Source organism: Perognathus longimembris, chromosome 2, assembly GCF_023159225.1.
Source record: "Perognathus longimembris pacificus isolate PPM17 chromosome 2, ASM2315922v1, whole genome shotgun sequence".
Lineage (NCBI taxonomy): Eukaryota > Metazoa > Chordata > Mammalia > Rodentia > Heteromyidae > Perognathus > Perognathus longimembris.
The window spans coordinates 9,345,002-9,368,238 of record NC_063162.1 but is presented as its reverse complement, the minus strand read 5'-3'; the positions used below and the strand labels follow the sequence as shown (position 1 = coordinate 9,368,238).

Genomic DNA, 23,237 nt, shown 5'->3' with positions numbered 1-23,237 from the left:
TCCTCCTCCTCCTCCATCTTTCTCCTCCTCCTCCATCTTTCTCCTCTTCCATCTTTCTCCTGCCATCCTGACTTTGACAGGCAGCTTCTTAGCCTGGCTCTTCCCATGTGAGAACATCAGCCATTTGAACAGAGCTTGCATGACTTGATCCTTCATGATGAGGGCCCTTCCTGGTCTCTGGGCTGCAATTCCTGTGTGCAAATGCTCAGTTTCTACCACATGGGGAAGTTGGTAGTGGGGACAGACTGTGCAAAGCATCTTTGACAGGAAGGCACTCCGTGCCAGGAAGGAAGGTGCCTCTAACCTTCCCATTCCCTTCCGGGCCCAGCTGGGAAGGCCCTGGTCACATCTGCAGACACCAGGGCTATGGCTCCTAAACACTTCTGGTGGTCCCTGCCCCAGAGCACAGTGGCCTCAGGTCTGCCAGAGGCCATCTCACAGTCTCCTCTCAGGAGGCTGTGGGTCCCTGAGACTTTCTGTAGACCCTTTTTAGAAGAAATCAGTACAGCAGAGATAAATCAGGGAAAAGTTCCCAGGACGAGTATCTATCACCCCATATTTCTGGTGATGTTCAGGGACTTTCTCTTATTTTAGAACAGTTCTCAGCTTGAAGGAGTTCCTCATCAGAATCATCACCAAGTTCTTAAAAACAGACTACTCGAGAGACTCTCAGGTAGATCCACCAGGCCTTAGCCCCTTGTAGGCCTGCTACTTGTCCCAGGTGGGGCACTTATCCAAAGGCAGCTGGAGCCAGGGTGAGGGCAAAATTTCACTAGCAGTGTGACTGGGTCTGGCCACCTCGCAGGATACAGAGAACAATTAAAACCTATTGAAATAATAAACAGTGGCAACACTTGAATTGTCAGATGCGACTTAACTTCACAGTACACTGAGCCATGTCCGTGTCTACAAGTGGTGTCTTTATTAAGATATGAAGCAGTGCTTCAACTCATTTCAGTTATGGAGAGCTAGGTTTATCATGGACATTAGAGGAGATGGAGGCAAGACATGAAATAGGAGGCGTTCAGGCTGAGAGCATCTTGTATCATACTGTTATTAGCTGCTGCAACAAACTAAGTGGATGGAAACAACACATGTTATTCTTTACAGCCCGGGAAGCCCGAAATCTGACACTGCTTTCTGTGAATTAAAATCAAGGTGTACCACCAGCACAACAATGTTCATTGCAGCACAATTTGTCATAGCGAGAATCTGGAACCAACCCAGATGCCCCTCAGTAGACGAATGGATCAGGAAAATGTGGTACATATACACAATGGAATTTTATGCCTCTATCAGAAAGAATTACATTGCCCCATTTGTAAGGAAATGGAAGGACTTGGAAAAAATTATACTAAGTGAAGTGAGCCAGACCCAAAGAAACATGGACTCTATGGTCTCCCTTATTGGGAATAATTAGTACAGGTTTAGGCAAGTCATAGCAGAGCATCACAAGGCCCAATAGCTATGCCCTTATGAACACCTAAGATGATGTTAAGTGAAATGAACTCCATGTTATGGAGACAATTGTTATATCACAGTTGTAACTACTTTCAACGTCCCATGTGTATCTGTAGCTTCTATTATTGACGATGTTCTTGTATCACCTTCCTGTGGTTGTACCTACACTATCTCTGTAATCTTATCTGAGTATATTGGAAACCGTGTATACTGGTATTGGAACTAGGAAATTGAAAGGGAATACCAAAATTGAGAGACACAGGGTAAAAAAAGACAACTACAAAAGCAATACTTGCAAAACTGTTTGGTGTAAGTGAAATGAACACCTGGGGGGGGGGGGAGGGAAAGGAGGAGGAGGGAGGGGGGTATGAGGGACAAGGTAACAAACAGTACAAGAAATGTATCTAATGCCTAACGTATGAAACTGTAACCTCTCTGTACATCAGTTTGATAATAAAAATTTGAAAAAAAATCAAGGTGTGATCTTGGGTGCATTCCCTCTGGATGCTCATGGGCAGAATTGGGTTCCTGGCCTTTGCCAGTTTCTAGAGGCTTCTGGCATTCCTTGGTTTGGGGCTCCTTTCATGTTTATCACCCACAACAGCTGGGCTGGGCTTTCTCACATTTTGTCATACTGACCTGACATATCCGTTTCCCTTGTCCACCGTGAAGGATGCTTATGGTTCCATTGAGCCTTCCTGGGTAATTCAGGAAAACATACCTGCAATTCCATCTAGATCCTGGACTCCCTCCTTGCCATGTTACTTCATATAGTCACAGATTTTGAGGAGCAGCCATTATTTTGTCTCTCACAGTCCTTCTTTTCTATTCTGGAAGTTTAAGAATAATGTTCCAGACAATGTCTGTAAAGCCTGCACCTTGGGCCTGGGCAGCCTTCAAGTGTCTGTGCATGGCCTGCTTGCCTTCCAGAATTCCACCTCAGTTTTTGGCCTCCTTCCTGCCTCTGCCATTCCCACTACATCTGCCCTCAGATTTAAAAAGTCTTCCCAACCTAAGTATTGGTCAAAACTATCATTAAATAATCCAGCGTTTTTGTTGTTGTTGATCGTGGGGCTTGAACTCTTGGCCTGGGCACTGTCCCTGAGCTCTTCAGCTCAAGGTTAACACTCTATTACTTAAGCCACAGTGCCACTTCCATAATCCAGCATTTTTTCCACATTCACTACTGCTGACATTTTAGAACTGATTGTTCTTTGCCCTGGGGTGGTGATCTTGTGCATGGTGTGATATCTAACCACATCCCTAGACTGTACCTTCCAGCTACCATTAGCAGGTTGTGACAATTAAAAACCATCTTTAGTCACTGCTGGATGTTTCCTGGGAGAAACTGTCACTTAAGCAAATACTTCTGGAATGAATCAGTGAATGTGTGTGAATTTTCTTAATGATTAGGTCAGCTTTAAAGCAATGCAGGTGTAGATGTGGATGTGGATGTGGATGTGGATGTGGATGTGGATGTGGATGTGGATGTGGATGTAGACTCCTGGCTGCCATAGCTTGGCTACCTGAGCAACATGTAGAATATTGTAAGAAATCATTCCTGCCGGGCGTTGGTGGCTACTTAGGAGGCTGAGGTCTGAGGATTGAGGTTGGCAGCCAGCCTGGGTGGGAAAGTTGGTGAGATTATTATATCCAGTTAACCACAAGAAAACCAGAAGTGGTGCTGTGGTTCAAAGTGGTAGAGTACTAGCCGTGAGCAAGAAGCTCAGGGACAGTGTCCAGGTCCTGAGTTCAAGCTCCATGACTCATAAAAAAGAAAGCGAGGAAGGGAGAAATAATTCCTGGTATGCATTAGAGGGTGGGGCTATAGCCTAGGAATTTGCATCATCAAAAGTGCATCATTAAGCCAGGCAGTAGGTCAGTGATGGCTTATCCTTTTAATCCTAGCTACTCAGGAGGATGAAATCTGAGGAACATGGTTTGAAGCCAGCTTGGGGAAGAAAGTCTGTGAGACTCTTATTTCCAATTAACCAGAAAAAAGCCAAAAGTAGAACTGTGGCTCCAGTGGTAGAATGCTAGCCTTGAGTAAAGGACTTCAAGTGGTAGAATGCTAGTCTTGAGCAAAGGACTGGCATGCGCCCCCCCCCCATAAAGGGCATTATTGGTTCCTCAAAAAGCTGAACATTAGCTAGGCACCAGTGGCTTACTCTTGTAATTCTAGCTACTTAGGAAGCTGAAATCTCAGGATCGTGCTTTGAAGCCAGTCCTGGCAGGAAAGTCAGTGAGACTTTTATCTCCAGTTAACTGTAAAAAGCCAGAAATGGAGCTGTGGATTAAGTAGTAGGATACCAGCCTTGAGCTGAAAAACTAGGGGACAGTGCCCAAATTCAGAGTTCAAGCAGGCACGCGTGCACACACACACACACACACACACACACACACACACAGAGAGAGAGAGAGAGAGAGAGAGAGAGAATGAATTGACTTACCATGTGACCCAGCAATTCCTTCCCTAGTTACATATCCAAAGGCATTGAAAGCAGGTACTCAGATTTGCGTGTGCACATGCCAAACAAGCACATTATTCACCACACCCCCAAAGTAAGAACAACTCCAGTGTCCAATGACAGCTGAGTAGATAAACAAAATGCTGTTTATCTATACAACCAGGAAGGATATTGTGACATGTGCCACAGCCTGGGTAAACCTTGGAGGCATTATGCTAGGTGAATTAAGCCATACACAAAAGGACATATATCATATAATTCTTCTTATAGGAGGTTCTTTGTCATATTCACAGAATCATGAAGTGGAATAGAGATAGAGGTGATTGGAGCTGTGGCAGCAAGAATGAGAGCTACTGATTAATGGGCACAGAGTACATTTGAAGTGGTGAAACATGGGTGACAGTGAGGAATATGGATGATTATGGATGGTAGTAATGATTGTCTGCCACTGTGAATGCTCCTAACCACTGCACTGTATACCAAAAGTGATTAAAACAAAAATTAGTGTTATACATATATTATTGCTTGAGGGCTGGGAATGTGGCTTAGCGGTAGAGTGCTTGCCTAGCATGCATGAAGGCCTGGGTTTGATTCCTCAGCACCACATAAACAGGAAAAGCAAGAAGTGGTGCTGTGGCTCAAGAGGTAGAGTGCTAGCCTTGAGCAAAAAGAAGCCAGGAACAGTACTCAGGCTCTGAGTTCCAAGCCCTCAGGACTGGCCCAAAACAAAACAAAACAAAACACATGTTATTGCTTGGAACCGGTGCTTTGTGCCAGCCACATACAGTCAGTAACATGGGAATGGGGAATGGGAGTGATGCCACTAAGAGTGGTTCTGATGACTTCCATGGCTGGGATGGCCCACCTGACTGGCCCACTCAACATTTAGGCTAATTTCTAGAGGACGGCTCTACCCTGGGTGCAGGTAAGAGGACCCTGTATAGAGGCTGGGCAGGTTACCTGATTGAGTGTCCCAGCAACTGGAGACAGGCTCGTCTGGAGGCCATATGTTCTGTCCACAGCACAGCTGCTGCCCAGCTCCAGCTGGTTCTTGCCCTGTGGGAAGCCTGATTGTGGGCGAAAGATCCAGAATCTGGATTTGTATGTGAAGCTTCCTAATGTTTAAATGTTGTCACCTGGTTCACTGAACCAGCAAGCAAGCAAATAAGCCACATGTGGGTCATACAGAAGGACCTTTCAGGCTCTAGTCCGGTCTTCAGTATTTCTGGGAGCTCACAAGCTTGGGCCTCAGCTGGATCGCCATTTCTGCTCCTGTTACCAGATGCCGTGCCATCTCTGAGGTCCAACACTCGCTCTTTTGATCCTCTCGTCCTCACAGAGGATCCAGCCTACTGTTTATACACAGAGCAGTGAGGGTCAGAGCTCGGGATCAGGATTCCACTTGGGCTAGAGTGTCCACTCTGCCATTTATGTGAACAATGTGACTATAGGCGACTTCTTTTCTGTGCCTCAGTTTCCTCTTCTGTCAAGTGAGAGTATAATGGTTCCTGCTGCGTAGAGTGAGGGCAGCATACAGGAAGGTGGTTCATCTAGATGGCAAGAGTCCCTGCAAGTTCACAGTGCAAAACACTGGTGGGCTCATGGCTACCCATACCCCCAGAAGCCGTGCTGTATTACTGACTTCTCACCTGAGTGTTTCTATACTCAGGAATGTGTGTGTGTGTGTGTGTGTGTGTGTGTGTGTGTGTGTGTGTCGCAAGAAGAGTAATAGGACTCCCTTGGGTTTGCCCCTCACTCTGCTGTGAGTGCTCATTCCTCATGCCTGTTCATCACAGGTTTTCCTGTGAGCATGTTCATTACATGGGCACATTGAGGGACATGATGCAGGACCTTCCTTTACAACCACTTCCTCTCAGCCTTGGGAAATGCATCCTCAAGGATTGGAGAACAAAGACATGCAGGAATTGAAGTCCTGGTACTTCCGACTCTGGCCTACAGTTGAAGAAAGGCAAGAAGAGGACACAATGAGAGCAGCTAGGGCTAAAGTACTGACTTGTGAATTTGCTCCAGGAAGACTGCCTAGGCCCTCAGGGAAGATAAAGATGTAGTAGTCCTAGCTTCTACATGGAAGGTTATGGTCTAGTGTCGGGAGCAAATTCTAGGCACTGAGTGAGTTGAACAGCATGGGAGATACTGAGGAAGAGCAGAGTGTAGGGTACTGATGTGGATGTAAATGGGTGCAAGACCATGCAGGAAACTCTGAGGCTTGCTGTCTACCTAGAAGAGTGTGTGTGTGTCGAAGGGGGGCTGGGGGAGAGACTTGGAGATGTGTCGCTGCTTTACTTAGAGCCCCCAGTGCTCCAGTGCTGGAAACTGGCAGACAGGTTCCTTGGGATGGGACACAGGCCCTGTATCTTGGGCATTACCCACATCAGCCACCATCTTTCTTCCTTATTTCTCCAGGGGGTGGAGGAAAACGTAAAGGGAAAAGCAAGAAGTGGAAGGAAATCCTGAAATTTCCTCACATCAGCCAGTGTGAAGACCTCCGAAGGACCATAGGTAAGCCAACTAACTCCACCCTCTTAGTGGTATGGGAGTCAGGAGGGGTTGATGTCAAGTCTGTGTAGCAAATCCAATGAGATTCATCTAACTCAGTATGGTGATTCCAAAGACTCCCATCTTTGCCGGTGGGTGTAAACATACAACCCGCATTTGTTGACTTTTTGGTGTACACCAGGCTGAATTGTTGCTTCCAAGTTACCCTTTGAGGTACATCCTCTTATGTTATTCCAGTAAGGGAAACTGAGATACAATTATGCTGTGACTGACAAGAGTCACACAGCTCATAGGAGGGCAGTGGAGATAGTCCAGGCCAGGCACTTATTCCCTAGCAGAGATTTTCTACTCTTCCATCCTGGAGCTAGTGCTTCCTGTCCTCAGGAAGCAGCCATCCTTGGGCTCTTCCTTCTTTTGGGAATGTTGCTGCTCACCAGGGATCTGCCATCCCAGTGGTGTAGCCCAGTCCTCTTTCTGTAGTCCCTCACGAGCATCTCTACCAATAGCACAGGGCTGGGAATGCACATTATAGGGGAGGGTCTTCTGTTCTCCTTAGGGCCCTGTGGACACTATGGTGACTATCAGAGTTTATGCATGGGCTAAACACATTTTCTATTTCTCAGACACACAGGGCTAAATGCAATGTGGCTCTGTTACTCAAAACTCTACAGGCTCAGCTGCAGACTTGTTTCCAGGGCTTTGGGTTACTACTCCACTTTTGCCAGAAATGTGAAGTCATGGAAGGCCATTTCTTTAGATTTCCTGAATGGTTTCACCATGTGACCTGGCTTCCAGCAGTTTCTAGGCACGTGAGACTTACATGTAATCCCCAATGAGGGCAGGCAACAGCTGTGTGCTCTGTGTGTCTGGTATCGGGGAAGAGCTTGCTTATGAATGAAAAGAAGCTGCCTGTTCCCCATGAAGGGAGATGTGAGCAGATGAGGCAAGGCTTGGGTGCCGAAGGATGGAGAAGGTATCCTTTGAGGCTCACCTTCCATGCCGGACATCTCAGTGAGATGAGAGTCTCCATGAGAGTTTATGGGCCAACAGTGGAGCTAGGTTCAAACTTCACTCTCCCTGTTGGCCATGGGACAAGTTATTTAATCTTGCTGAGCCTCAGCTTCCCCAATTGTAACACAGTGGAATGGGTCCAATGGACCATGTATAAAGGACTTACCTGGAACCTCCTCAAGAGCTCTGGAGCTCACTCTTCTCAGCTCTCCATCTTTCTTTCCTGGAATTCCCCAGGTTTTATGGCCTTGGATGCTCTCAAAGAGCTTGCCCTTTAGGACTAGAAAGTTGCCTTTAGAGAAGGAAAACAGGGAAAGCCCTGGTGACTGGTCATTACCCTCCTGTGGTCATTTTGTTCTGTGTAATTCAGGTTTGGAGAGATGTGGGCTCAGTGGTATGGACCTCAGTTGCCATTGGGCCTCAGGGTCTAGAGAGGAGTAATTGTGTATTCGGTTTTTGTCACTATGATGCAATACTTGAGCAAAGCAACTTTGGGGAAGTAAGATTTACTCTGGTTCACAGTTTCAGAGGTGTCAGTTTATGGCCAGTTGGCTCCATTGTCATGAGCCTGTGATGAACAAAGCTGAAGCACTGTGACAGAAGGACACAGCAGAGGAAAGCTGCTCACCTGGTGGGAAGAAAGGAAGCAGAACGAAAGAGAGGGACTGAGGGCAAGGTTTACTCTTCAAGAGTGTACCTCCAGTGACCTGCCCCAGGACACCCACTTTCTTAGATTGACTTGGCTCAATCTGCTGTTACAATTGCATAGGCTGGAGGTCTAAACAACAGACATTTATTCATTACAGTTCTGGAGGCTGGAAATCCAAGATAAAGGCCTGCTTCCTGGTATGCAGATGGTCCCATTGTATCCTTGCAAAATGGAGAGAGAGGAAACCAGTTCACTCATGCCTCTTCCTATAAGGGCACCAGTCCCCTTCATGAGTGCTTAGGACCAAGTCCCCTCCTGAGACTGCCACTTTGGGGGTTTGATGAAGATAGGTATTCAGTCCACAGCAACCTAGTACAGGCTTCAAAGACCCAGCTAACCCTTCCTCTCTTCTTGTCTGCTTTGAAGGAGAGTCTTGACCCCTGCCAAGGCTTCATGTCCACCCAGCAATTCCTTCCAAGTCCACACGTTCGGATCCTTTCTCCCCTGGGGCTTCCAGACATTCCGGAAGCACTTGGATGTCCCCGAGCTTCTCTTGGTCCGTCAACAGGCCTCTTGGCAAGCCTATACTCCCTCCCCCGGAGGTGGGGGGGGGGGTAAGAGCCATGCATGCTCTGTTCTGGTGTGTGGGAACTATGCTTCTGTCCTCCCAGAGGGTGTTGAAAAGGTTCCGTGTGTGTGTGTGTGTGTGTGTGTGTGTGTATGTGTGTGTGTTCAGTGTGAAGAGAGGCCCAGGGAAAACAGGAAGGCCCATGGAAACTGAGGGGCTGGTGCGCGTGGACCAGGGCCCAGGGCTTGGACCTTCTGCCTGTTTACAGTCCGTCTCCGTGGTGTTTGCCCAGCCTCTGCTGGGGTCCTGTTGGAAGGCCTTCTTCAATAAAAATCTCATTTGTTTTCTAGACCAATACACAAACCAAACAGTGACAAACACCGCATTTGCTTTTCTTGTGGACACATGAGCTCACTTTCTGAAGCTCTTTTGGAGGATGTCTTGGGACTGGCTTCATGCTCAGGTTCCAGGGCCCCTTTGGGCCCAGCAGTGGTGGTACAGTGAAGGGGGGAAGGCTCTGGATCAGAGGCAAGGGCAGAACCTGGGGGGACCTGGAGCCCTGGCCCCGTAGGATCACTCAGAGCAGTGGTCAGGTAAAGCCATGCCCTATCTGCTTCTTCAGCACTGCCCTGGGCCAGCCACAGGCGTTTCTACCCAGAAGTGGGGGTGACTTTAAAAGAAAAAGTCCTGTGGACCATTTCCCTGCTGAAACCACCCTATGCTGCTTAGAGCAAACCAACAGTTCCTCCTCCCGAGTGCTGCGGCTGTGGGCGAAGCCTACGGACCCCTTCTCAGAATAATGCTTTCACATAAGTAAAATGAAACACACAGGGTTACCAAGGAAACCAATTCATTTCAAACAGTTATTAAGTACTTTTTAAATGTAAAATATAGAAATGTATGTGCTTCTTTGTTAATTCTTTAAATAACAAGGTCTACCAGCCAGTCCTAATAGCTATTGTAATTTTGAATTTGTGATGAGCATTCGTGGTATTTTTGGGTATGTGCAATAACTGGGATCAGAATGGATCTGAGAGTTCTACAGGTGATGAGTCCCAGACTCTGCTAACATTGTGGGCCACTGCCTAATTTTTAATGGCTTTCTCGGTCCAAGTCTGTGGACTCCTGGTAGTGCTCTTCCTGCCCCGCCCACCCTATGATCCATCCTTGGTTTCCTCGGGTCTCTCCCCTTTTCCTCAGTTCATAGGTGCTCTGGTCACTGTTTTGCTTTGTGAATTCCACAAGTTTGTCTCCATCCAGAAGCCTTTGCACCTATTACTAGTCCCTCTACCAGGGAAGTTCTTCCTATCCACCCCCACCCCATCCTCTGGGAAGGGGGACATTTAGGTATCAGTTCAAATATCACCTTCAAAGACAAACCTTCTAGAAAGGAGATGTTTACCACACTATTTATTGAATGTTCTCTGCCCTAAAGTGGCTCCATCTGAAGCCATCTTTTCTTTAGCCATTTACTGGTATATTTTCTGTCCCTTGAACTGAACTGGATGTTCTGTGTTAGAAGTGCCTGTGTCTTGCCTGATTCCCTCTTGGAACAGTGCCTGCCACATAATAAGGCTTATTAAATAGTAAGTGAATGAGGAATTGAATGAAGTAAAACATCTGAAATTAGAGCTTTAGAAAGAAAAAAAGCTGTGACATGTGTTTGCCATATCTAAATTGAAATTCAGTCAATGGTTTCGGTAATGAAAGTTTAGCCTGAGGCAGTTTCTTGGAAAGCATCTACCTTAACACCTCTCTTTCCCTCATCCTTTCCATATAGATGAATGACAAGATTCCTGCCTGTTTCCTGTGGAGTAGGTGTAGAAGGCATTCTGGTGCTCCTGGCCCAACTTGTCCCTCAGTTCATAGTTTGAGCACTTACTAGAGTGATGGTAGGTTTGGGTAGAATCCTTAACTCAAGGAATTCCCTCCTATCCCCACATCAGAAGTGAGTACACAGGTTCCCAGAGCAGACTGGTTTGCCTAGGACCATTCAGTTTGGTCTTGAGATACAGCCTTTCACTGCCAGTGTCATTACTAATTCATAACTGCTTGGGATATTAGCTCCAGACAGGACTCAGAGCAGAGAGGCTCATTATGTGCTCAAAGGGGTAGACCTTTCTGTCTCTTTGTTTAGTGTATAACTATGTGCTGCATATCCATCTGCTTATTCAATACAGTTCTTACTAAGAAGTTTCTATATGCCACCCACAGGGGAAATAGAGCAGATTCTTGCTCTCTTGGAGTTCAGTCATAGTTGAATCTAGGATAATGACTGAAATAGAGGTACGATGGCTGACTGAGAATGTTCCATGATGGTGAGGAACAGAATGCAGAACTGGAGAAGAGTGGCAAGGGTCCATGTCTATCGGAATGTCCATGGACCACATGCATGCCATTGGAGAGATTTCTGCACAGGAGGGAGTTGGTGTCTAGTTGTAGGATGGATGGATGTGGAATGGATGGATAGATAGTGTGGCTGGCTGGATGTTTTCTCCTCAGCCTTGAAACCAGAAACAGCAATGTAATACGTTTTAAGAGAGATTTCCTACTATACAGATCTGCTTCCAGTGTGAGCCCTAGACATGAGCTAATGTATGTTAGACAGAACTGGCAGAGAGCAGACAGACAGTGAGAGGAAGAAGGGATCCAATAATGATATTATTGGTTAATAGGTTAATTGTTCACATAAGATTATTAGAGGACCCAAATCAAAGCAGTTCTCAGAATGCCTAAAGTTTGAAAGAGTAGAAACGTCATTGTGAAGATAAAAGATTGTTGAGGTCTGCAAATATTTCTCAGTGACGCAGAAAGTTCTGTTGGGCAAAAGTGTGGCATTTTTATTTATTTAGCTCAGGCTCATTGCGTACTTTATTCTCTCATTAAAAAAAAGTCGGAGGGGGCTTGAGTGAAAGGGCTGATTATTCTACTGTTTGGCAGTATTTCTGTAGGAACTGTCCAAAAGCTATATAATAAATCAAGGCCCCTCCACATCCCCCAGTGAGAGTGACGCTTATGTGGAGGAGGCTGTTCGCAGAGAGTGGTTGCTATGCCTGGCATGTCACCATGTGCCCAGCCCTCACCGGCAGGAGGGACTGGGAAGATTGAGTTACGTTGTGGGAACATCACTTGCCAAAGATTTAACTCTTTCCAAATGAGCAGAACCACTTGGCCAAGAGTGATTCCTAGAGGAAAATGTAGAATCAAAATGTGGGGAAAGCCCTCAAATTGTAACAATGTGAGTAGTTCCTCGAACTAGCCTCACACTGGCTTTTTCACTCAGCCTTAGACATCAAAATACTTGTGGCATCCCTGTTGTGCTAAGGGCATTGTTTGCAGGTGCTGAGCTAGATCCCTGGCCACCTCTGGGGAGTGGTGATCTCTTGGCATGATCTCAGTAAGTGTCAGCAAGGTCCAATTGAGATTAGCTGCTTCCAGCCATGTAACTTTAAGTTACCTAGTTTCTTTGCAAACATTTATGCCAACTTGGTAGAGCCATTAAGAGGGAAGCTCCCTCAGCATTGCACTGGTCATGGTTTGAAGACAGGGGTGAGGACCCCTTGAGAGTGCTTGAGTTTCCACAAAAAGCTGAGTTGGCTGCAGGTGCTCTGGCCAGCTATTTCTCTGCTGATATGAAGTGGGTCCAGAGTCCCAAGGACCCTTGCCTTAGAGTCATCCAAATTGTACTCTTCCTTGAACACCTGCCTCCAGCTCCCTTCCCCTTATAGGAGCCTTTTAGAAATCCCCCGTTCTTCATCCCTTAGCCTCTGTACTCCCTTCAGCTGCACAGCATACGCTGGAGAGCTGGTTGCATTGCACTCTAGTCAGACCCCTTTTTTGACCTTCTTTGCAGGATTTATAAGTATGTTCTGGAAGGCTGCAGCCTAGAGTCCTATCACTGATTTTGCCTGGGGTAGACCTAGAGATTCAGTAGAAACCCCAACTTTATCTATAAGGTAGCTCTGGGAAAGGAATTTATTGGTGTAATTAAAAATTCAATGAGTAAAGACTGATTTTTCAGAAGATGCTGATGCTGTCTTTCTTTTCTTGTTGACTTTTGCCATGTGAGGAATCTGTGGGCCCTAGAGGATGGCGGGTGTTTCTTGCACATTTCTTATGACTCAGTCCCCTTCATGTGCGCCAGGTTGGCAGGTCAGCTCTTGGTTTCATTGGTAGGGAAACCAAGTCTCCGTAGACGTCACTGCTGTCCTTGGGGTGATAAGGGTGTATCACGTCTGCTGTTCTGCCACTTAACTGTGCTCTGATAAGCCACAGCATCTGCTTGTCCTTGGAGGGCAAGATAAATTTAGATGTGGCTCTGGAGTGTCAGGTGACCCATGCAGTTAGCACTCTCAGAGGGGACAGGGGTCATCTGGCCTGGTTGTGTAGTATTTGGGCTGGCCACAGCTACCCTGCTCACTGCCCTACAGCCTTTGTTGATAGCACCAGCTCTGCACGGGAGCTGCTTCACAGCCCTTGTCTATGGAATGAGGCAATGGCAGCTCTGATCTGGTCTGATCATCCACACGTCACACGAGAATGAAAGAAACCCTGCTTACAGTTCATTTGGCCTGTGGTTTTCATAGCTCTTCTGTAGAATGGGTTGTGATCTAGCTCAGGCTTCTTTCTATATTAGGCCTTCTAGGTAAGATTTTTCTTCTAGCGCTAAAACTAACACCATGGTTGAAACCTATTGTTTCCATTTTCCAGATAAGTAAACTGAGTTCTGGGGTCCAAGTGACTTGCCCCGGTCTCCCCATGTCCTGACTTCAAGGCAGGCTTTCCCCTTTTTATTAGTTACTAGGATAGTAAAGTGTCACATTCTAGGCAGCATAGATAACAGAACTTATTCCCTCACAGTTCTGGAGACTGGAAATCCAAGTCCAAGATGTCAGCTGGCTTGATTCCTGCTGATGCTGTGAGGAGAATCTGTCCACGCCTCTCCGCCAGATGCTTGGCTTGTGGATGTTTCCCTCCAGTCTCTACTTTATCTTCATGGTGCTCTGCTTGTGTGCATGTCTATCTTCAAGTTTCCCCTTTTTATAAAGATGTTAATCCTGCTGGCTTAGAGCCAACCCTAATAACATTGTTTTAACTTGCCCCCCCCCCAAAAAAAAACTGTTTCCAAGGAAGGATACATTATGGAGTACTTGGGGTTAGGACTGCAGCCTACCTTCTCAGAAGGACATGTGGTCTGTGGAGCTCAAGGGTAGGTAGGTAGGGGTTTTTGGTTCCTACTTCTACAGGTCTGAGAGTGGACCCAGTCCTGTTTTCCTCAGATCCATCCTATTGCTTCCTCAGCATGTTCTACCAGTGTCTGTGATAGGACCAGTGGTACATTACTGCTAACAAAACAAAACAACTCCCCTGTTTTCAGGGGAGACCCTTGTGTAGGTGGGTGGCTGTATGGATAGAGGGTGCTCCTCTCACCCAGCATCAATCCAGATAGCCAGCCTTCCCCCACTGAGTGCTTAGTTCCTGTGGGTTAATTCTTTCTTTAAGCTACTTCGGAATTAAGCCCTTGGCCACAGCCCAGCATCAACCTGAGTTTTACTAGTTTCATGGCTATCCCATGTGTATATTGTACTTGGACTTTTTCCCTCTTTAATTTGGCAATTACAGTTAGTGCTCACAGAACATCTTTGCATTTCATTGTGACATTTAAGACTTCAGCCCAAAGGCAAAAAAGTGTATAATGTACTTCCCCCTGTCCCTCCGAAGCTGAGGCCCCTAGGACCTTTTGCATGCTGGACAAATCCTTATCCCTGAGTTCCAGCCCACCACATTGTCGTTTTGAAGGTCACAGTGCATTTAGCTATACCTGAGCATTCTGTATAGGGCTCTTTCTGCCTCCTTTCTTCTTCTGGAATGTTCCAGGTCCAGCTTTGCACTTGCATCTGAGGACACCGTAAAGCTGACGTAGGTTGTAGTGGAGGGAGGAAGCAGGTGACTGGGGTGAACGGCTTCTGGCCCAGTGGCAGCCCTGCCCCTTCAGCTCACAGGCAAGAGAAGGGCTTTCTGTCTGCTTTAGGGTTTAGTTGCGGAAAGCAGGGAAAAAACAAGCTGGTTTATACAGCAACAGGGACCTGAAACTAGCACAAGGAGCCAGCCAACCTGCAATAGCCTGAGCATGACAGCGTTGTGGCCCATAAAGAGACTCTGGCCAACACTTTTAATGGTCTCTGCCCAGACTCTATTTACGGAATTTATTTCTCAGGGCTCGGTCTGTGCAGCAAGACCTTGGCAGTGGGGCTCAGTAAAGTGGCTGCTTCTGTCTCCCTTAGCGTCTGCCCCAGTGAATTAAACATCCCTTGTTCTGAGCATCCCAAAAATGAGGGACAGAGGGACAGAGGGAGGGAGGGAGGGGGAGGGAGGGGGAGAGAGGTAGGGAGAAGTATGGATAGATGAATATTTGGGGTTAATGTAAACTTTTGAAATTAAAAACGAAACATAACAACAACCAAATGGTCCCCCAAATAGCTCCTAGGGCAGAGCTCTTACTGGCTTCTGGCTGTGGCCTTTCCCAGCTGGGAACAGAAAGGAGATGTACAATCCGTGAACACCTCGAGCGCTGCATTTAAATTGTCTTTCTGTTTCTCTGTTGTGCTGTCCTTGTACCATCTTTAAAAAATTATTTTTGAATGATCATTTAGTTCTTTTTTTTTATTACAAAAACACTGTACATCCATGGATGAACTTTCCAAAACAAAGTGAAAAAGAAAAGAAGAATTGCCGGTGTGATGAACCAGTTCTGTCATCCTTTCCTGTGTCATCTGGTGGATGGAGGGGGGGGGGGGGGACTGCATACCTCTGACTGTCATCTCTGTCCTGGCCCGGGAGTCAGACGTTACTTTAAACGAAGTATCTGCTTATGGAATCCTCTCTGGACTGGGAGACACAGGATACCTTGTAACTAACTACCCCCTGCCTTTGAGTAAGTCACTTAGCCCCAGTTTGCTTATCTTTTTTTTTGGGGGGGCGGGCAGTCCTGGCCCATGAACTCAGGGCCTGAGCACTGTCCCTGGCTTCTTTTTTGCTCAAGGCTATCACTCTGCCACTTGAGCCACAGCGCCACTTCTGGCCATTTTCTGTATATGTGGTGCTGAGGAATCGAACCCAGGGCCTCATGTATACGAGGCAAGCACTCTTGCCACTAGGCCATATTCCCAGCCCCTGCTTATCTTAAAATTGGGGGTTCGTAACTCTACCTTAGAGGATGAGTGGCCAAAGGAGTTCCTGGTGGATAGAGCTCTGCCCATGGTTGCTGGCCATTTTCACCCCTTTAATTGGACCAAGAACTGGAGTTAATTTTCCTGTGTTCCTAGTGAACTGTGACCCTTTGTCCTAAATCCATTCCTGTCTCTAAGCTTGGTGAAGTTTTCCACCTCCTTCCAGCTTTCAAGGGACCTGGGCCTCCCTTCCCCTCTGCCCTGCTCTACTTCGTATGTGCTAGTGCACACATTCATTTCCCATCCATGCCTGTGATCCAGCCCTTTTTTCCCTGGCCACAACATTGTTGTCTGCTCCCAGCAACCTTCAGCCAAGCTCTGTGCTACCAGGATCACTTTGTAAAATAAATGTTGCTCTGTTCTTATCATTCATGACTGTCCAGATAGAGCCCACAGGTCTTGTTAAAGCTGACTGGACGTTGCCTTGCCTGCCCCACAGCTGGCCCCTCCAGCCCTAGCCTTCCTACCAATCCCTTGCTTAGCCATTTCTTTGTTCTTTAATTCTCCAGACCTTTGGGCATTCCCTTCTCCCTTATAGGTTACCTCCTCTTAGGAAGCCTTCTCTGATGATGTCACCTGCTCAAGACTTGCCCCTACCTTCCTGCTGCTGCTGATCCTACCATGGTAGTCTGATGACTCATCTCTGTGCTCTGCCCAACTGTGAGGATGGAGCTGGTCTGCATGGCTCTGCTTTTTCCCCCAGTGCCCACTGTATATGTCTGCTAGCCACTGCTTTTTCAGAAGCCTGCTTTCTTTCCTTCCTTAGACATCTTTGTTCTCCCCTGAAGACAGAAAAACCACTTAATCTTCCTGTCCTAGATGGATTGCTGGTGGGTCTTGTGTCTCTCCAAGTGCTTTTAGAAGGCCTGAATGTATGGACTGAGAGGCACGGATATAGTGTCAGCACTGAAGTCATTGCTTTTGTCAGAAATGGCTCCATGTCCAGGCCCAATGCCTCTAATATGCCCCCAGCTGTTCCCAAGAGGAGGAGTGGGAGAATGGGGTGGGGATGGGGGGTTCCTGACAGCTCAGCTGTCACATTGGATGATGGGTAATATTGCTCAAGGCCGTTGTCTGAGCCTAGCTTAGAGCAGAGTAGGAGGGCTCAAGAGAGTGGCTTTGCTGAAAGATCCCTACCAAGACTTGTGTGTCAGCTACTTGGAAAGGTGACCAGTGGGGACACTATCCAATTGCATCCCAACGCACTAGCAGCTCAGCTGGTGAGACAGAGCTGGTGAGTTGCTAAACCCAACAAGTGCAGCAAGGTGGGGAAGAAAGTGGTGAGAAATAGGAGCTCTAGCGGCAGAGGGACCTGGGGTTGAGCCAGGCCCTTGTTGACTTGGATGAGGGGTGAGACTTCCCTAATCCTTCATTGCTTCATGTGCAAAATGGGAACAGGACTGTTGCAAAGTTCGAATGAATAAGCCCATGGGAAAGGTTCTGTACAGACTTGGTCTGGAGTGGGTACGCACGCTCAGTTGTTTCATCATCATCTTCCTCATCATCCCTATCTCTGCATGTCATCGGTGCCAGTCAGTGTAGAGTGGTCTCTCTTGGTTCCCCTGGCTGGTGGTTGCCAGGTCCTGCTGGTGAAGTTTATCTGCTCATTCATTCATCCCTTCATCTGCTAAGCCATTCCTCCCTGCCAGAGACCCTGGGAGCGGCCAGGTGGTGGGGCCTGGCCTTTAGAAAAAGGCCTTGGCAGCCTGGGCTAAGCCATACTCATCGCCTTTATGTAACCTGAATGTAACCCGTTTCCTTTACCCAGTTCCAGCCCCTCAGCTCTGTATTCACTAACAGCTGATGTGGAGGTCCTAGATTGACCTCACCCCATCTTATCATTTCTCTGTCTCCAGGCAAGAGGAGCCTCACCCACCATTGACCTGAGCAGCGATGGCCACTCCTATCCATGGCTCACATTCAGCATTTACTCTTAGCAAAGTCTTTCCAGGAATATCATCCAGAGGGCTTCTTATGAAGCCATTCCACCTTGGGAAAACACAGAAAGCACACCTGACACTGGTTGACAGCCCGAGGAGGAAGGGTAGCTGCCGCATGTCTGTTCTCAGTTACCAGGTGCCCAGAAGAAGAGCAGGGAAGGCCACAGAGGCAGCCATGTGGGGTAGCAGGTGCCAGCTGACTGGATGAGAGAACAGGTCCTGGGGTCAGCAGGTCCAACAGCATCAGCCAGCTGGTGTTCCCAGGTGACCTGCCTGACAGACACACTCTCCTCTAATCACTACAAAACCCTGTGGGTCAGGCTCTCCAGCCCTACCTTTGACATGAGGAGGTAGAGAGACTCAGAGATTGCTAAGTAACTCAAAGCTCCAGAGCTGTACAGAGGCGGAGCCCAAGGCAAGCCCATGATGCCTTCAGAGTTTTCATGTGGGAGACGTGCTTTCCCCATAAAGATGGTTGAGTGGGGGCATGTTTGGGAGTGACATGTATGCTGTGAGCTTGGTGAGCTTGGTGCTGAGAAGCCATTAGGCAGAAGGCCAAACAGCGGCACCACCCATGCCTCCAGCCTAAACGGTGAGGTTTTATTCCATGCGGAAAGTAGGGAGCCATGTCATCTCTGATGGCTCCTGAAGCCACCATTGTGGTAAGAGTAAAGAGTAAGAGAGATTACCCCACACTCATTCTGACTCCATTAGCTGGGGCAGGTGAGCCAGCCTGTGCCCGGCACAGGCAAAGAGATGGCCAGTGTGACATTCATGCCCATCTGCTCCCTTCCAAAAACGCTGTAGGGGGAGCAGGGTGAGAAGACAGGCAGCAGGCGGGTGAGAAACCATCTCCAAAGAGAACAGAAAGAGACAGGTGGATAGCAGGAGCAGCTGCCAGCCTAGAGACTTCTGACAGGTGGCACCAAAAGGCTCCTGTGACCAGTGTCACACAGTCAGCTTAACTGGTCTGGCACCACAGGTAGAAAATATCTCCAGCTACTCCTGCCTCCCCATGGCACCACCTGAATCTTGGTGCCAGTATTGTCAGAAGTGGAGGCAGTTTATGGTCCATTCCTGGTCCTAACTGGAGACCCGAAAAACATCATCCCCTTCTTTCCTGCTCCACAGCAGGCCAATAGTTAATATCTAGAGAGGAAATGAATGAGCCTCACACAGCCGTGGAAGCCCAGCCGAGAAGCTCAGATATGATAGCAGGTTGGAATCCATCCTGTGTTGTGCACTGCTTGGCACCAGTAGACCAGTGTTTTCTGGCTTCTCCATCTTTGTTCAGCCTGCATTTTTGGTTTTGTTTACCTGGCCAAATCCCACCTCTGATGTCAATGAGCCTTTGCTTGAAGTAGCTGTGCCTCGACTGCCCAGTCTCCTCCTGTGCCCACTGCTGCACTCCACACAGGCTGCTGCCAAGATCTCTCTCACTTCGCAGCCCTTGCCTACAAAGGACTAGGCTTCAGGTTTGTTTATTTTCCTGAGTATATGGTTTCTCTACCTTCGAGATCCAGCTTCTGTCCAGAGCTGGGCCTCTAGAGGGGCTGAGAACATGTGCATAAAACCTGTGCTCCAGCAAGGACATCAGTGACACATGACCAAGAATGAGACAGGGACGGAGAAGGGTCCGCTGGAGCAAACAGAGCCTTCTGGGTCAGGAACTCCTAGCCCTGGTGGATCCCGCCCATTCTGGGCCCCGGTCCTCACGCCTCTGCAGCCTGCAGTCTTAGCTAGCTAGCTTCCAGCTATGGAAGGCTACAGTCAGGCCTCAGGCCTATCTCTAGCAATACTGGCTTCTTGAGAGTGCCTTGAGTCTCAGGGACATGTGGGCTGGGATGCCTTCTCCCACTTGCTCACTGAGTCAGTTGTCAGAGAGGTCTGGCCTTAACCCAGACCCACTCCTGCCCCCTCATATCCTGCTTTAGAGATGACCCATTTAGGGGAAGGCAGGCCTGGCAGTCTGCATTTGGGAAAAGCTTTCTCCCGGGACCAGACCCTGGTGACACAGGCATCTTGGTAGAAAGAAAAACTCCACCTATAGCCACAGGGCAGCCAAACAAATGCCACCCTAGTGGCACTGCCACTGTGTCTTCCTGCTTCAGTGCCCATTCTTTCCTTCTGTTTGAGGATGGCAGAATGAAGTCCCACATACGTGAGACCCAGCCCTGTCCTCAAAGGGAGACAGGAATAGAACTTGTGTGTGTGTGTGTGTGACTTCACTCTGCCTTCCTCACACACACAGAGCAGGCGTCTATTGTATGTGTGTTGAATGAGACACTGGAGGCTAGCTCTGAGATGGCGCGCCACCACCAGCCCCCACCTGTTCCCTCTTTGTTTACACATTGGGATGCCCATGGCCTAGGATGATGCCCAAAGCAAAACTCTTCTAGCTGCCTGGGGAACTCATCTGACTTTCCCTTGCTCTTTGCCACATACTTCCTTCTCTGAATTTTCTGAAACATGCACATTGAACATGCACTTTCAGGGGAAGATGCTGTATGTGCATTGGGAAACAATATATATAAATCTCAGTTGGAAATGGGAGGGAAGAGGCTCCCAGCCTGGCCATGGAAGTAGGTGTGTCTGAGCTTTATCTTCCTCACTACAGAATGGACCATTGAGTACCTGCCTGCTGGCCAGGAACACAGGAGCACACTGAGCACTGCCAGCCTGGTCTCTTCCCCAGTGCCTGAGGCCCAGATCACTCAGGAGGGAGATGCCCTGTGCTTCTGTGAGTCATTTGGATGACAGACAGTGGGGGAGGGGGAGCACCACAGGTGGGCACAGCTGGCCAGCTCCCCATTCCCAAGTAACTGGCCAATAGCTTGGCCAGCTAATCCCTGGGAAAGTGCCCTGGTGGCAGACACATATTGCTTTGCTTCTTCATCCCTGGTAGATACAGTGACTGAGGATCCTCAGAGCTCCAAGATAGTGACATTGGCCCAAGAAAGAGATGACTTTGTGGAGAGGCATGTAGGAGGACTGAGATGTAGAAGTGATCTCCCCTGTTCTCTGGTGTCTTCCCCATCATAAAGAATAGGAGATCAAAAAAAAAAAAAAAAAAGAATAGGAGATCATGAGCTCAAAAACGGACTACTGCTGCATTCAAGGCAGAACTTGCGGCTCTTGGCCAGAGGGAGAAGCAGAAAGCAGAGAAGAGTGGACAGGCTGGGCAATCAGTGACCAAGCCTGGCCTCATTAGCTTAACTGTTGCCAAGGCACAGGCAGGAGCAGCAGCGTGGCTATAAGAGGTGGGATGTGGGGGTAGGAGAGGGTTGCTGCATCACACTTGGTCTCAGGGGCTCTGGAAGGAGGGCAGTCAGTGACTTTTAGGCCAAGCCTGGATTCAGTTTTTTGCCAGATGGCCTTGAACAGGCCTAGCTCCCAGGAGGAGATCCTCACCTGTGTCATGGTATGAATAATCCCTCTCAAGGAGTCTTCAGTATCACTAGTTAATTGTGTAGTTGAGGCCTGGGGTGTACAGGTATGGGAGGCATTTTGCTAGGACTCAAGATGATACTAAGAGGCGAGCGCTGGACCTTTCTATAGTCCTGATGGCAGTTCTTTTTGGGGACATTAGCCAGTAGTCCTGTCATGTCCCAGGTAAGACTCCTGCCTGCTGAAAGCCAGCCCTGGTCCAGGGCTGTTTCAGGGGCTACCATCATTCCTCTGAGATCCAGGGACTCCTGTAATCCTTCAAACCACCACCAGCCTTGGTGGTTCCTCAGAGCTGTCCTGCTTTAGCCATTGCTGAGTATAGAGGCTGAGGCTGCCCAATGGCTTGCAAAGCTTGGTTGGCACTCAAGCTCACATAGCACCCCAACAATCCACCCAGCTAAGTGCCTCCCTCCCTCCCTTCCTTCCCTCCCTCCTTCCCTCTCTTTTTTTCTTTCTCTCTTTCTTCTCTCTCTTTCCACTCCAGGCTTATACTCTACCGCTTGAGCCATATCCCTGTTTCTGGCATTTTGCTAGTTCATTGGAGATGAGAGTCTGGGATTTGTATGTCTAGGCTGGCTTTGAATGTTGATCCTTGAATCCCAACCTCCTGAGTAGTTAGGGTTACAGGCGTGAGCCACTGACACCTGTCTTAAGTTCAATTTTTTAAAAGAAATAAACACACTTGTTTATTTATTTATTGTCAAAGTGATGTACAGAGGATAAAACTCAATTTTTGTGGGTGCTAGGAAAGCACCCTTCTACTGAGCCACATCCCCATCCCTAAGTGATATTTTCATTTGTATATTACAAAGAAGGCTCTCAAAAGTGTACAGGCCATGCCTAACCCACGACAGCTCAGCCTTGCTCAGGTTACTTCCTTTTCTTTTCTTTTTTTAAAAAATTTGAACTCTAGGTCCAGACTCTTCTGTCCCTGAGCTTTTGTGCTCAAGGCTAGTGCTCTACCACTTGAGCCACAGTTCAATTTCTAGCTTTTTGTTGTTAATTAGAGATATGAACTTCAGACTTTCCTGCCTGGGCTAACTTTGAACTGGGATCCTTAGCTCTCAGCCTCTTGAGTAGGATTGTAGGTGTGAGTCACTGGCACCCAGCCTCAGGTTACTTTCAATGCTAATCACTAGAGAGTCCGGCTTGTGACGGGCTGACGACCCATGCCCATGAGGGGCTGGAGGGCACAGCCCATTGTTGGTGGGTGTCTCCTGTCCACCCTCTCTGACAGGAAGTGCCCAGCTCTAGCACTGTTGGCACCTAGATCCTGAGTAGCTGCTGCCTACACCTGTCTCATTTTCAGCCTGGCATTTGGCCACAGGAAGGTGAGGTGGTGGGAGAAGTAAATTACCTTCCAGTCTGAGGTAGTGTGAATTTGCCAAATGCAACACTTAGTAAATGCCAAAACACATTTTACGTGGTTGCTTCTTAACAGGCCAAATGCATAATTTTCCATCAGACGTTTCCATGGCTCAGAAGTGTGTGACACAGGAGCCGGGCGTCTGCAACCCTGTCACAGCTCACATTTTATTTGCGCTCTGCTGTTTTCAGCATGTCACCACTCCTTTGCCTGAGGACCAAACTGCCCTATGGAAATGCTCCCCAAGAACATTTTCAGCTGCCAAAAAGGTGCAGAACTCTTTCTGAAGATTTTCTTTGTCCAGTTGAGAAAAGACCCTTCCCTCCTTTCTGAGAAGGCCCTACTTGGCAAGGATCTTGCCAGGATGCTATGAAATGAAATCAAATCCCATCATAGCTAAAGCTGTTTAAATTCTGTGGAAAAGTGTGGACACAGTTGCATACTCTCCTCCTCACAGCCCCCCTTCTAGTGTGGAATTTTTGATAAAACATAACTCAAGAAGAATGTGGACAGCCCTTGGAATGTGCTGGAGTAGAATTTTCCTGGGCACTCTATCCAGGTCTCTGATACAGCTGGGAAAG

The 23,237-nt window shown here is 47.9% G+C and overlaps 1 protein-coding gene and 1 long non-coding RNA gene across 3 annotated transcripts in view; one reads left to right on the top strand and one right to left on the bottom strand.

Annotated features, from left to right (window-relative positions):
• The window catches only part of Grk5 (G protein-coupled receptor kinase 5), a 177,982-nt gene that overhangs the window by 75,767 nt on the left and 78,978 nt on the right, over positions 1-23,237 (top strand). For both annotated transcript variants that reach the window (XM_048338136.1, XM_048338135.1), the window contains one exon: positions 6,354-6,449. In XM_048338136.1, the coding sequence (XP_048194093.1) occupies positions 6,354-6,449 (96 nt within the window). The remainder of the gene's footprint in view (positions 1-6,353; positions 6,450-23,237) is intronic.
• LOC125345999 lies at positions 1,613-19,031 on the bottom strand. Its single transcript, XR_007209835.1, has 3 exons — positions 15,953-19,031; positions 14,035-14,036; positions 1,613-1,623 (listed from the first exon to the last, which is right to left on the bottom strand). It is a non-coding gene; the product is annotated as an uncharacterized LOC125345999 (long non-coding RNA).